The sequence below is a fragment of the Platalea leucorodia genome, assembly GCF_965183815.1.
Source record: "Platalea leucorodia genome assembly, chromosome: 5".
Lineage (NCBI taxonomy): Eukaryota > Metazoa > Chordata > Aves > Pelecaniformes > Threskiornithidae > Platalea > Platalea leucorodia.
In genome coordinates, this window is record NC_138827.1 from 489,905 (window position 1) to 504,683 (window position 14,779).

General features: G+C 47.3%; 1 protein-coding gene across 3 annotated transcripts; it reads left to right on the forward strand.

Annotated features, from left to right (window-relative positions):
* The first annotated feature begins 1,417 nt into the window (after positions 1–1,417).
* LOC309590680 (lysosomal dipeptide transporter MFSD1-like) lies at positions 1,418–13,545 on the forward strand. 3 transcript variants are annotated; one of them, XM_082312065.1, is made up of 13 exons: positions 1,418–1,487; positions 1,646–1,746; positions 3,756–3,880; positions 3,975–4,030; positions 4,782–4,925; positions 5,409–5,567; positions 7,148–7,263; positions 8,131–8,231; positions 10,137–10,248; positions 10,891–11,028; positions 11,598–11,737; positions 11,903–12,014; positions 12,301–13,545. In XM_082312065.1, the coding sequence occupies exons 1-13, from the start codon at positions 1,466–1,468 to the stop codon at positions 12,415–12,417; spliced, it is 1,443 nt and encodes a 480-aa protein (XP_082168191.1). In that variant the 5' UTR covers positions 1,418–1,465; the 3' UTR covers positions 12,418–13,545. The 3 variants fall into 3 exon arrangements, with proteins under 3 accessions (XP_082168191.1, XP_082168192.1, XP_082168193.1); XM_082312066.1 differs by having other exon boundaries at positions 4,839–4,925; XM_082312067.1 differs by lacking the exon at positions 10,891–11,028.
* The last annotated feature ends 1,234 nt before the right edge of the window (positions 13,546–14,779 follow it).

Consider the following 14,779-nt stretch of genomic DNA (forward strand, 5'->3'; position numbering starts at 1 on the left):
TATCTCAACCCACAAGGCTCTGTGTTTTTTTCCTCACTTTTGCCCTTTCGATTCTCTCCCCCATCCCACTGGGGAAAGTGAGTGAGCAGCCGGGTGGGGGCTCACCTGCTCGTCGGGATCAGCCCACCAAAGCGAGGTGGGGCCAAGATGGATCAGCAACGTGAGGCTTCCTCTGCACGTAAGGCAACAGTGCTGTTTCAGTGTTCTCCACACCTGCAGCCCAAGGAAGGGAGAAACCATAGGGTAGGATAAAATAAAAAACTTCTGCCTGGCAGCACCAAGCGATGTCTGAACGACAGCATTTATAAAAATAGACTTTAAGGATATCTTGTAGTCCGACTCCGTTCACAAGTCAGGTGCTCCTAGAACTGTTAGTTATTGAACTATTTTCAGTACACACCACTGCTGAAAACTTTTGTTTAACATCGCATTGGCTACCTGAATAAACTTTGTCTTACTGAGCATATAACATGAGCACAGAGAACATTTCACAACGCACAGCCAGGTTGCTCAAGGTTATTTTTTCATCCTGTACCTTTTCCCTGCGCGTACCTTGACCCACTGACACAGGAGCGGGAAGAAACTTCTGGATTCCCAAGTCGTGCCGCTTGCTGTGAAGGGCAGCCATGCCACATAGCCTTGCTCATGTGTTTATCAAGCTCTGTTTTAAAATCAGGTGAGGCACTGGCCCTCGCTGTTGTTGTTGCGAGGCTTGCCTTATTTGATGGCTCTTTGTGCCTTGTTTGGGTAGAAAATATTCTTCCAATGGGGAGAGAGATATACCTACCCCTTCAATCATAGAGGGGTTTGGGGGCTTGGGGTTTTTTTTGTGTTTGTTTTTTTTTCCCTTCTTCTTTCCTTGTTTTTCTTCTTTTCATTACCAGGACCCTGCTCTTGTGATAACTAGAAACCTCTGATTTATGCTTGGCTGGTCTCTGTCTATCTGCTCTTGTGCAGTATTGTCCACTAGCTTAAATAACTGCTCTTCTTCCATTTTTTAGATGAGACACTTCTGTTAACACATCCTAAAAGATATGCCTTTTTCCCCCGAAAACATTGCATTTTTGACTGCTGTTTGGTTTATGATGCATTACAAACCAGTTTCTTCTGTGCTGCTGCTCCCTAGTCAGCTATTCCACACCCTGTGTTCACCCATTCGGCCTCCTCCTTTTTCACCTGCCAGCTCCGATTCTCCTTACCGAACTCCCCGGCTAACGGAGGACACCGCCCCGCTTTACCACGCCGCTTTTCAAATCGGATCCCGTCGCTTCGGATTCCTCCCAGCCGCGGCCCAGCCCCGAGGGCGAGGCCGAGCTCCGGGGGCAGCGGCCTCACCGCGGGCAGCGGCGGCGCCCCGCGGGGCCAGGCCTTGTCCCGGCGGCGGGCGGGGCCGGGCCGGGCCCGGGGCCGAGGCGGGGCCGGCGCAGCGGCAGCGGCCGCGGCCGGGGGAGGCGCGGGCTGCGGCATGGCGGCGGCGGCGGAGCGGGGTGAGCGCCGGCGGGGCGGCGGGGCGGCGCGGCCCGGGGGCGGCCGCGGGTCGGGCCCCGCAGCCCCGGGCCCAGCTGGGCCCGCCCGGCCGAGGCGCGGCGGGGCCTGCGGGAGGGCCGCGCCGCCAGGGGTGAGGTGGGTCCGCTCTGCCCCGCAGCCTCCTACCGCTTCGTGGTGCTGCTCTTCAACTGCCTCCTCACCTTCGGCTCCTACTTCTGCTTCGACATCCCCAGCGTCCTGCAGGAGCAGCTGCAGGGGGTGAGCGCGGGGCGTGCGCCTGGGCCGCGGCGCGGCGGCGGGCGGCGCGGGCGGGCAGAGCCGGCGCGGCGGAGGCCGCGGCCGCCGGGGGAGCGTCAGGCCCCTTCGTGCGGCGTCGGTGAGGGCCGGGCGCCGGGGCCTCCCGCTGCCGGGCGCGGGGGCTGTTCCCGGCCCGCTCGCCGCGAAGAGACGCGCGGGGCCGGGGGGAGCCGAGAGCGGCTCGAGTTCTCGCTGCCGCCGGGGCAACCGGCAACCTAAAACCTGCCCCTGCGCGATGACGGTCAGCTCTCCGTCCAAAGCGCCGCTCGCTACGCAGAGCTCAGGGTTAGGATGGGGTCCGCACCGCTCTGCGGCAGAGGATGCGCAGGACGGGCCGCCAGCCCCTGCGCTGGACGGGAGGACCAGCGCTGTTGGAGGCAGGAGCCGAGCGAAGACTTTCTGGGTCTGCAGACCCAAACCTCCCGATACTGCAGGTATCACATCACGCTGCCCGACAGACGGAGCCGTGCAGGGGGATCGCAGGAGGGCTCTGTCATGTAAAACTCGCCGTATTCTCAAATGCTAGAAAGTTTCGTTGTTCAGGGTTCAGACCGATATCCCAGTTGATGTCTGGGATTTCTCCAGGGATGCCGGAGTCCCAAAGTTCTTACCCGGATTCCTGGATACCTGACAAATTATCACTTGACTCATTATCTGCCATTACTGAATCTTTTGAGAGCTGATTTTACTCTCGTGTGCCATCTGCGGGTCGGTTAGGATGTGTAGGCTGAGAGCCACTGCCCTTTGTCTGCTTCAGTAGCCAGGGCAGAAATATCTATAGCTTGCATGTAGCTTTTTTCTTTTTTTTTTTTTAAATGCAGTTAATCCATAACATGCAGACAGGGAACTCCAGGCTAAATTGGGTGCAGTTTGTCATTGCAAACAGGAGTAAAAAGAAAAAAAATAGGTCAGTATTTATTCCTTGATCCTCCACAACTTCTGTAGGTCTGTGGGAGAAGAGTCAGTTCTTTATTTATGGAGTAAAGGAAAGGTTATGTCATATTTTGTTACGTAGGTAGCTTTATAGGGTAGTGAAACCAAGCCGTATTTTGCTGTGTTAGGTACTGTGCAAACGGTGTTTTCATCTGTTAACACTCTCATGATATTTTTACTCTGGCGAATTTAGCCTCTACCTGCCTTATACCAGTGGTACAGTGGTAGTCGGAGCATCTAAGAGCAGCATCTAAGACCAGTGCTTGCAGTGAAAACACTTTGTTCTAGGGAACTGTTTCCCCGCAGCCTCGGGCATTTCTACTGGAGCAGATCTGAGGGGTTTGTAAATATGATGGCTATATAAAAATCATGTGGTTAAAATCACGCTTTCCTTGTGCTTATTCAAGACGTTAAGCTTGTGCCTGCTAGTGTGGAAGACCTAGCGTCCATTTCCTGATGCAGGTAGAGTTTTAGTAGTTGGAAGATCTAGGTTTTTTCCTAATCATATGGTGTTGAGGAGATGTTGCTTTTCTGTAGCAAAAATGATGTTATTAAATCATGCTAGGACTACCAGTTTCCTACTGTTCAGCAAATGCTTTATAGCTGTGAATTAACATGGACTACTGCTAAGTTTTGTATTTACACACTGCTTAAGACTTTATAGTAAGTAATGAAGAGTCAGATCAAGCTAAACTACAGCCAAGAAACTAAGGCATCAAATAAACCTCATGGTGCAGTCTCCTGGCTTTTCTTTTGGACTGAAATGTGTATAAAAGTGCTGAGTCCCTGCTGCTGCTGCCACAGAAAGGGAGAGGGAAGGGGAAGACGAGCCGTGCTGATGGCCAGTGGTTTCTCATTTGGCAAGGGCTGGCTTCCTGGGAGAAGACACGAGTCCTCTAATTCCTGCTCGTGGAAGTGGGAACTGAGTAGGAGAAATAGAAATCTAGCAGGCAAGAACTTAACTTCATTTTTAAAGGAATGTGTGGGTTTTCATCTGTGTCTGCTGCCTAACACGGGCTCTGTGACTTGTTATGCAGAACTTGACCTGCCCCAATGGAACCCATCATAACAGCACCGGGCATAACAGCACGCTGGACTGTGTTGAAGGCTTGGGAATGACACCTGCACAATACAATTTGCTGTACGCGATCTATGCTTGGACGTAAGTCACTTTTCTCTTCCTTGGGGGGTGGGGTAGTTTGCTAGTTGCTATCCGGCAGCAAGACACAAATGTTTCTGCTCTTGTTTTCTCCTAGAAACGCAGTAGTGGTTATTCTGGCTGGATTCCTGATTGATAAACTAGGAAATCGCTGTAAGTTCTGAGGATCGATTAATTTATTCTTGTACTGAAGTGGGATTTCAGGCTGTTCCTTCAGTGCAAAGGGATGGTCAAAGGTTGCACTTCAGTGCGATCCCAGAGGGATGGGACAGGAGGGACAGCTCTGTGTGCGGGGTGCGTGACGGTTAGTTGAGCCGCTCCATGAAGGCACCTGAGACGTTTTCATCCTTTGACCACTGACTTATCTGAATTTACACAGCAGCGCAGTAAACGTGCATTCCTCTGACATGCATGTAGCAGGGAATAGTGTTACCTGTTTTCGATGGGACAAACTGATAGTGTTCTGTTCCCTTATCTGACATTTGTTCTGGTGTGGGCCATCATTTAAGACCCAGCAGTCCCAGCAAATGCAGTTATGCAGGGAAATATCGTACAGATGAGGAGACAGAGGCACAGAGAAAGAGCTCGCTGGCTGTAGGCTGTAGTCTGTAGTGGAGCTCAGGACAGGAACAGGGACCCTATAGAGTTCAGAGTCCTCTATCTGACGACTTATTCTGCCTCTCTAACCTTCCACCATGATAATATCACCATTATTTTGAGGATTCCCAGGTCATTTTATAAAGAGACCAGTCTTTACAAAATTAAAATGAGGGTAAACTGATGGAAGCCCACAGGTTTACTGGCATGTTTTGAGGTTGCTCTTTTGCTTTTTGACAAGGAATGCTTTTGTCCTGATCTCAGCATGTCTGCTGAGGTTCGTGTATTTTTTTCTGTTTCTCCCTAGTTGGTGTCTTTGTTTTCTCTTTTCTGACTGTGCTGGGATCATCAATCTTTGCTCTAGGCTCACATTTCAAGGGGTCGCCATACCTCCTACCAATGATGCTGACAGGAAGACTGCTCTTTGGCTCTGGGAATGGGTCACTCACAAGTAAGGAGTTCACGTTCTTAATTACGCCTCAGCAGAGCGCCATGATACATTTTTATTTTGCCTCCTAGATCCTTGTCCAACCAGTCAGCTTCACCGGCTCTGCACCAGGAACCTGCGTTGCTAAGAGAAGAACACTGCTCTTTGAAGGGTTGCATGGATTTAATGTGTGCCAAAATGTTTGAGTCTTCCCCTCTAACAAGTTTGTCCTTCTCCCAAGGGTGGGGACTGACGTGTGATTGCTGTGCCTTTGGGGTTATTTTTGCTTGCCTTATTTGAGGGATAAGTTCACCTCCCATGTCCCAGCATGATTTAGTACGTTTTAAAATGGACTGCGAAGTTGACACGTACTACCTCCGCTTGGGATGTGTAGCGGTTTCTTACCCCAGCTCCAGCACTCTAGCTTGAGAGACTGTGTTTGTTGCTTCTGTGCAATGCTCTTGGCCACGTCTGTCTGTTCAAGAGAGGATTTTTGTCTTCTCCAAGTTGTGCAGAATCGTATCACAGCCTTCTGGTTCAAGGGGAAGGAACTGGCACTGGCATTTGGGCTGACTCTGTCTTTCTCTCGTCTTGGGAGTGTCCTCAACTTCTTCTTCACCCAGCAGTTTGAGGCAAAATTTGGAATGCAGTGGACGCTCTGGGGAGGTGAGTTTCTTTGGTGCTTTGGCGTTTTATTTTTCTAGACCTGAGGCTAGCCTGTTTGGTCCAGTTATGAAAAGCACCTGAAAGAGATAGTGAAGTTAGCAGGAGGAGGCACATTATTTTCCGGTTTTTCCTGTTGCTTTCTGTATGCAGTGGAGCGGTGGTTTCTTCATTGATGCCTGAAAACCCTCTCTAAAGCTGTAGTGTCAGCCTGACCGTTTTGTCTGCAGTTTTCTTGAGATTACTTTAACATCTGCAGTCACAGGTAGTCAGTACTTAATATAGGTTTACTCCCATGGAATGGAAACTTCAGAGTGAAACAAAAGAGCAATCTAAAGTGTTTGTTCTTCCATATTTTAGCTAGCAGAACATGCTGGTTCTGTAGCAGTATCTGTATTGGTCTCAGCGTAAGATGCCTTGCACATGGACTGATCAAAACTGTAGGTTTAAATTACTGTGAGAAGCAGGATCTGAAATACACGTTTCTTAGTGTGAATCTGTTCTAGGGCTCAACTCTTTAGAAGGTTTGAGTTTTTGTCCCTCTTTGGTGCAGTAAGATGGGATCTGTCTCTAGTGGAAGGGGTGATCTGTTTCACAGTGCAGTTAAGTAGTGGTGCTCGGGTACTCTGGTGTGCTGGAACGGTGAGTTAGGGAGACCTGCCTCAGGGCGTCCTTCGTGTACACAGACTCAGTGATTACAGGAAAGTGTTATTTCCCAAACAACAAAACAGTATGGGTCATCACCCATGGAAAAGAGGATGCATATGTGAGATAAATCTCTTGCAGAAATGGAAACCCGTTGCTCTCCCCTGATTCCAGCTCTTGGAGGAGAAACTGGGACGGGCATGGCGTGTCACATCCCACTGACACCGTTAGTTTTGTGCTCAGGCTGCATTTGCAAGCACAGCACAGCGAATTCAGTAGCCCATGAAGGGATAAATGCATCAGACAAAGCGTGTATGCGTCACAGATTGTTTTGCCTCTTTGGAAAACAAAACGGATACCGATCTCTTTCTGAGAGAAGGATGTCCGCAGCAGATGCCCGTTGCCAAACTTGCTTCTGGCATACCCAGCGTGATCCGATTCCCTTCTCTGGAGCTGAGTGTGCTAACGGGTCAGGTTGCTCTAGTAACTGCAGTAGGCCACATAAATAAAGAGGTGTAACTTGGCTTCCAGTACCAGCCCGTGTGTGATACCTCTCCTGCTCGTGGAACCATGGAAGTTTCTTAATGTCTGGCTTGTTTTAACCTTGGGTTTGTTACGCACAGGCCTGCTGCAGTTTAGAAGGCGTTCTGGCCACAGCCCAGCCAAGTGGCTGTCCCTAGGGACGGGTGGGGCCTTAGCTTCGCTGGCCTCAGGCAGTTTGCAGCGCATTGGGAGCTTAGTGGACAGAGCTCAGGGACTCTGACAGGGTGGTCCGAGGTAAATGGTCCTACCACACGGCTGCAGTAGGGAAGGCTGTTAACTTTAAGAGAAGCCAGAAGTAGGAGTCGTAGAGAATTCTGCGTATTACATGCAGTTGGTTTTGTCATTCGGCTCTCTCCACGCTGAGGAATTTCTAACACCTCTTGTGTCTTTTCCAGGTACCCTGCTCTGCGTGCTTGGTTTTGTTTCAGCCTTGACAGTCAGTGTACTAGATAAAGTGGGCATGAAGCAACTGGGCTTGGATGGAGTTATCCAGCAAGAATCCAAAAAAGTGGTACGTGGTGCACAGACAGCTTTTCCATCTCAGTTTCGGAAGCCTGCAGTAGTAAGGGCTGGTCCTGGCCAGAAGAGGGCATTAACACCACTTGGTTAAATCTTGCAGAGTAGTTCTTCAGGTACATCTGAGGATATTGCCTCTCCAAGCCCCCAAAGTCTACATGTTCTGTTTAGAGCCTATGTATTTGCAGCCTTCCAGAGAGCTGAGTTAGCCCTCTGAACAGCATTGCTTTTCTGAGCCAGTTACTTCTTGACTGTAGGTGGCTCAGAAGAGGATTTTGTGCATAAAACTGCAAGCAGCCTCTCTCTGGAACTGCTTTCTGGCTCACAGGATCCGTGATAGAAAACAGCTAATCTGGGCAGTACTGAACTATCTTTTGCCAGCCCTTATCCTCCAGTCCTCCTTGCATTCTTCTGTCCAGGAACAAGCATTACGGGCAATAGCTTGCAATTTTTATGGCACTTAAATCTATTAGACAGCTTTCTTCTTATGGCAGTATTCTTACTCGTTTCTGTATCTATCTCAGTGTTGTGACTCCTGTTTATACTGTGTCTTTGCACTGTGTTTCACTTAAAGTTTTGCAGTAGAATAGCCTGCTTGGAATAGTCTCTTGCAGCCATAACCTTCATAAAAATAAGAAGAAAGCTTTTTTTGTTTTCTTTACTGAACAGTGTTAAGGAAGGAATGCTTTGGAGACAGGACATGCCAAATTTCGCTTAGAGATACATGAGCTGCCTTTCAATTCCCTTTTATCTGCTGTTACTTACTGAATTTTTTGTGACCTTCAATGGCTGGCAGAAAGTGACATTAGTGTGAAGCTGAAGACTATTTCCTGGTGAGCGAGGGCACGTCTTATTTTTGCAGCGCATTCAGGACATCCGGCAACTTCCCCTTCGCTACTGGCTCCTGGTCCTCACCATCATGTTCTTCTACAATGGAGTCTTCCCCTTTGTGGCAGACGCCAGGTACTGCTCTATGGCTGTAGTCCCACTGACTGGTACAAGCCTGTCAGAGCCTTGCAGGCCCTCGATTTTTAGTTGACTGGGAAATACGTGGGTAATATGCTTGTTCCTTCCACTCATGAAACACAGAGAAACATGTCTTTAACAAGTAGTTAAAAAACACGAGGGTTCTTCGACCTGTCTTTCCCTTCAAAGGTGAGGGAGGCTTCTGAAGGAAAGCAAAAATAACTTAAAGGGAAATGATTCATCCAATATTTAAAGCTTGGAACACTGCTAAAGGAGGATGAAAAGGATTTGGGAGAAGGGGAAGAAATAGTTTATTTAAAAAATAGCCCGTGGACATTTCACCTTTGTGACAGTCCAACAAAGCGGCTGTCTTTTGAACAGGGTGGGGTGTCAGCTTCGCAGGCCTGGGGCAGTTCTGTCCTGCATGTTGTCTGCTGTGTTTGGAACAAAGCTAAGCTTGCAGCAGCCTGGGTTTGTAAGTGAGGAAGCCTTTGCATCCCAGTGCAAGGCTTGCAGACTTCCTTTTTTATGCCTTCATTTGCTTAAAACAAAGAAGCAACCTGCCTGACTAAATTGGGACTCCTGCTTCTGTCCTGTGGCTCTGCCACAGACTTGTCATTTTGCTGCTTTTTTCCTGTTTGTGGATGATGCGGCTTCTATCACATAATGAGTATGAACTTTTATGTTAGCAAATGCCTGCAGTAAAAAAAAGAAAATTATTTTGGTAGTATTTCATTAGTGATGTATAGTAAGCCACTGTGAAATCAGGAGTGAAGAAATGTCATCAACATTGTCGTAACAAATGTACAAGTGACCTCTTATTAGTAAAATAGAGACATTCCAGATGGCAAGGATCATCAAGGCCTTGATGAGCTGGGCTTTCTATCAGTTGCCCTCTCATTTTAACTGAAAACAGTGTTGGCTGATCACACAGAATCCTCACTTCTGCAGTTCTGCCTCCCTGCAGGAGTTTTTTTTTTGCTCCCTCTGGAGCAAAAGTTCAGGCACCAAGAGTCATGTTTCACACGTCTTTTCTGGCAAAAAATGCTATGCTGCTTCCCAGTCAGAAAAATAACGATCCCAAGGCCACTGCTCTTTGGCGAATTCTGTTGCAGTAAATCTTCAGGGCACAGTGTCTTGTTTCATCCTTTGCTAACAACGCAGGCTGTAAAGGCTCGTTATTACTAATGGTGAGTAGCCAAACCAGGTTTAAGTAGCTACAAGATCTCTAAATAAACTAGTCTTTCTAAGCTGGTATGACTGTAAATTCTGTAAGGAATTTGAGTAAGTTTTAATGCCATTTTTGGGTGTCCCTGACAAAGGTGAAAGGCTGACTTCCGACAATGAAAACAAAGCGTGGTTTGTATGTTTTCGGCTTTAACCAGAAGTCTCCTTAAAGATGCCAAGGAGGGATTCCTAGTACTTCTAAAATGCAGGTGTTCAATTTAAATGCTGATCTTTGCTGCTGGATTATTTTAAAATACTCTTCCTGCCCCTCAGCGTTCTCATCCTGGGACTGATAATGCTTTCTGCCTCTTCAAAGAGAATGTAGAAAACCCATCCGTATGTTTTGGACAGGTGATGGCAAATGGCTGCTTGTGAGCTGTGCTGATGTAAGTGAACATATGCCCAACTTTAACCTGCGGTTTTACTCTGCACTTGCAGAAGCATCTTGAAAGTGGCCATTTAGGTTACCAGCTTCTCTATGGTGTGCATCAGTTAAAAAGAAAATAAAACAACAAAGGCTTGGCACTACAAACTAGATGGAATCAAACTTGTTTACAAGTCCTCTCATTAAACCCCTTCCTGTCCATATGTTTGCGTTCAGACTTACTTTCTGTCAAAATAACCAGATCAAGAATCCTAATTATGTCATTTTTCCCCCCTTCATTTTATTTTTAGCAAGTTTATCCAGGATAAATATTCTGGTTACAGTCAGCAGGCAGCCGCTTATATTGCAGGGGCAGTGTACGACAGCTCCCTTCTTCTCTCTGCAGCAGCTGGCATATTAATTGTGAGTACCCAAACCCACAAGTGCGTGCTGATAACTTTTTCCTATTTTTTTCAGATGTCTTTGTTACAACCTCCTCAACCAGAATTTAGCCTGTTGTTACTGAACAAGCAGTCCTTTAATTCCTTGCGAACTGCAAGATGCACTTCAGTCTGAATTAAATAACAAGAAATAATGTTAACCTGTTTTTCCCTCTGAGCCTTAACTGTGCTACGGTAGCATCAAACCATGGCAAATGGCTGTATGTTTTGAGAAGTCTGAGACTGGAACAGAAAGGATCAGGATAAGCTTTGCAAGTAGGTAGGAAAGGACAACCTGCATGTAGTCAGTCCCTGTTTTGTCAAACTCTTCCTTTCCTTATTTCCATAATTGTCAAGGCATGATGGTGTGGTTTTCCTCCCCCTTTATTAAAGCCTGCCATTTTACATGAATACTGGACACCGATTCTCTGACGAGCGTTTCAGTCTCAGTTCAGGAGTACGCAAGAGGAACTAGTAATAGCTAGTCTGCTACAATACCAACAACTAGGAAATGACGCGTTACTGCCGCTTGTGCCAGCCCGCTTTGCGCAGCCGCGCGTGTCACTAGGATCTGCGGGAAGCAGGGATCCCTTGTAAGAGGCCTTCTGCTCGTTTCCTTTACCAGGACTACGTGGGACTGAGAGGCATCTTCGCTGTCAGCTGTGCTGCACTGACTCTGCCAGTCTTTGCTCTTCTGGCATTTACGTTTGTTCCCCCGTTAGTCTCTACCATCTGGCTGGGGATTACTTACTCCTTTGCTGCTGTAAGTTCACAACCCGGTGCTGCAGCTGAGAGTTTTGTGGCTGCGCTCCTGCCTCCGGGATGGCATACATCCCTGCCCTTCTGTCCCCATGAGCAGGTTTAGCAGCCGCAGTCTGAACTCGTTGGCTCCCCAGTCCTGAAGACTTTGGTTAGTACCAAATAACCCCAAAGATGGAGCAAAACGCAAAGCAGAGGGAGGGACCATTTGATGTAGCGTGAAGCACGAACCTGTCTGTGCTTTCCTTGGTGCTTTTTTACCTTGAATGTAACACCTGTATCTCCTTTGAGTCTTAGGAGCTAAATCATCAGGTCCAACTCCCCTTCAGAAATCTGGAGTCAGGTTATTCCAGTTTCAAATAACGTGTTGTCTATGCTGTCTCAAGCTGCTTGAAAAGGGTGGGGAACAGTCTAGAACCAGCCAACAGGCTGGGAGGGATAAGCACCAGATTTTTTGAAGAGAAAGTATAAAGGTTTATTTAGTGGGACTAATTCCTTTTTAAACCAGCGACCATCTAACTAACACCTTTAAATAAGACTTTGAGTTAATTCCTCTTCTCACTTCTCCTACAGGCTAGTATGTGGCCGTCCATACCTCTTGTGGTTCCCCAAGCAACCTTAGGGACAGCTATGGGGCTTGCAACTTCCGTGCAGATGATTGGCGTCGGCCTTTCAAATCTGATTGTTGGACACATTCTAGGAACAAAGTCCAGGTGAGAATGCTTTTTCTTTTTTTCCAAGCAGAGACATCAGGAGTGCTTTGGTGGAGCAGTATGAACAGAAATCAGTCTTTGCAACTTGATGCTGCAAGGAACTATAGAGGTGCCTTAAATATCTTCAAGTGACTAGTTGTGCCATCCTGTTTTGGCCTTTTCTAGTGAACTAAAGATCCCCCTGTGGCGCTGGCAACAGATGATGATCTTTATGTTGGCAAACACTATTGCATGCATCGTTGCCTCCGTTAGCCTCAATATCGTGGACAAGAAACAGGTAAGTGTGATAAAAGTTGACAAATAGCCTTGCATCACCGAGTTGCTTTTGTTGCTGTAATAGCTGTTGGGTGTGTATAGAAGTAATTCCCCCAACATAAAAAAAAAATGGGACTGCATAAAACCAGAACAATCTGCTAAGATAATGATGCAGTGCCCAGTAGTCTTACCTAGTATCAAGCTATTGGCGGTTGTATTTTTTTGCAAAAAGGACACAGCTGTAGCAATATATGTTTACAGGAAGAACAGTATCATTTTTGTCACGAATTGCTTCTTTGAATTTCTAGGGCGGGACACTGAACAGAACAAGAAAGGGAGCACCTGTGGAGCAGGAGGACAGAGAGCCTGCAGATGCAGCACCGCTCCTCGATGATGAAACGGGAAACGAAGGCTCTCTCAGCTGAACCTTCGCAGTGTGAGATGATGACGGCTGCCAGACACAGCACTGGTCACTTCTGTTTGAAAGCTGATTTTTAGCCTGTGTATTTTAAACATCTTTAAAGGGAATCTTGAAGGGAACTGTCTACAGAAAGGGAATGTTTCCACTTTCTTATGCCTGGCACACAAGTGAAAGGTGTCTGCTCTGTGGTTCTTGGGCATTCTCCAACAGAGAAACCTGCATGGGGCACTTTAAAAACTACACTACAGCAAGTGAAACTAACCTAGCTGAAGCGTGTTCGTAAGCCATTAGAGAGCTGCTTTTCACTCTTGCGTCAAAACTGCCCACATAAAGTGTGCCTGCCTGATCCACCGCTGTTTCTCCATCACAAGAATCCTGTACATCAGCGCTTGCTAATCCACACACCCTGGTAGGCCTGCTGTTTCAGTTATTGCCCTAGATTAGCATGCATCTTTCACAAATTACATATCCATGCAAGTTACACCATCGTTATTCTTTAGGCAGGAGACTGAATTAATTTTCTGCACAAGCCTAGCTTAATTGCTTCTTACCTTACTAGAAATGCTTCTGTAAGCTGTGCTTATTCATTTGTCTTCAAAAGCATAACAGGTTTTGATCTGAAATTCTGTCCTTTAAACCAGGGTGCTCTTACTCATGAATGCTAGAGGCTTATTTTGCTCAGCCAGCTGCCCTTTCACTATGCAAAATGCTCACAAACACTCACACAGTGTTTACAAAAGCACAAAGGATGCTTTAAGAATGAAGTAAACTTTAACATAGCCAAGTACAAGGAATGCTGAAGTGAATGACTTATGTAAATTATTACAAATTCCTATGAGAAAGAGCAGCTCTGCTCAAGTTGCATTTAACATAAACACTAGTATACTGAAAGCAGTTTAGGCACTGACAGCATCCAGTAAAGACATATTTTAAGTAGTGGTCACAGAAGACAAATCCACCCATCAAAGCTAAGTTTTCTTAAACTGATTTACTGAAGATAATGTGTTCAGAGAGCAACATCTTCTAAGTTTTAAGTTACACTGTGAATTAAAGGATTTCCCTGTTGGAGTCTGGTGCAGCAGAAATTTGGGGGTGGGGTGGAAAGTCACAGAACTGCAAAATCACAGACTCCTTTGGCTTGGTGGTGACCTCCTGAGATCATCTGGTCCAGCACCCTCTGCTCAAGCAGGGCAGCCAGAGCAGGTTGCCCAGGACCGTGTCTGGTCAGAGTCTGAGCGTCTCCACAGATGGGCGACTCTGCAGCCTCCCTGGGCAGCCTGTGCCGGTGTCTGGCCGCCCTCACAGTGAAAGAGTGCTTCCTTGCGTTCAGGTGGAATTTGGTGTGGTTTAATGTGTGCCCATTGCCTCTTGTCCAGAGAAGAGTCTGGCTCCCTCGTCCTCGCTCCCTCCCAGCAGGTACTTAAACACACTGGTAAGATCTCCCTGTGCCATCTCTTCTCCAGGCTGAAGAGTCCCAGCCTCTTCTCCTATGAAAGGGCCTCCAGTCCATTTACCACCTTTGTGGCCCATCACTGCGCTTACTAAGTCGCATCCCTCTGGTACTAGGGAGCCCAAAGCTGGACTTGGTGCTCTGTGTGAGGCCTCCTCAGTGTTTTCACTCAGCTGGTAAATCAGACTCCTGCTGGACTGTAGCTTTAAGCACACCCCTGAGCCTCCAGTCACTGTACTCCTCTCCAGTGCTGAAATCCTCCAGCTGCATTTTTTCACAATGAAAAAATCCCATGGTGAATTTCCAGATGTGTTTATGAAAAACCACATGCAGCAGTGGCACATACTCAGGTTGGAGGCTCGTGTACAGAAGAAAGTATGTGTTCAACAGAGCTGATTTTTTGCGTCAATACTACCGACACCTGGCTTAAAAGCAGTGACTCCAGCCTGGCTGGCAGGAAGTCATCAGCTTTCTCACTTTATACACCAAACGATGCTGCAGCTAAACTCAGTGGGGTTGGTCCTGTGACAAGTGCTGGGATACCCACTGAAAGTCCTGTACTTGGTTCTTCATGGAAGAAGCTCAAATGCCAGCCATTCCTGTTTCTCCATTTCCCATAATCTGCTTCCCAATTACCAGAAAAACTTCACTCTTCTGTTTTGAAGAAGAGTTGTGACATACTTTCCTTAAAATCTGCCACTGGTTAACAAGCTCCATGACTATGTGGCACTGGAAATCTCACTGCCTACTCTACTAGGTTTCACTCTGAAGCATTCCTGCATATTTCCTACAGTCACCACCTATAAGGAGAACTTCTGTTCACTACAGCGGTTTTTGTAGAGACCACTGTACAAAGATCCCTGCACGTGCTTTTAAAAACCCTTCCATATAATCTGAAGATGCGGGCAGATTCTAG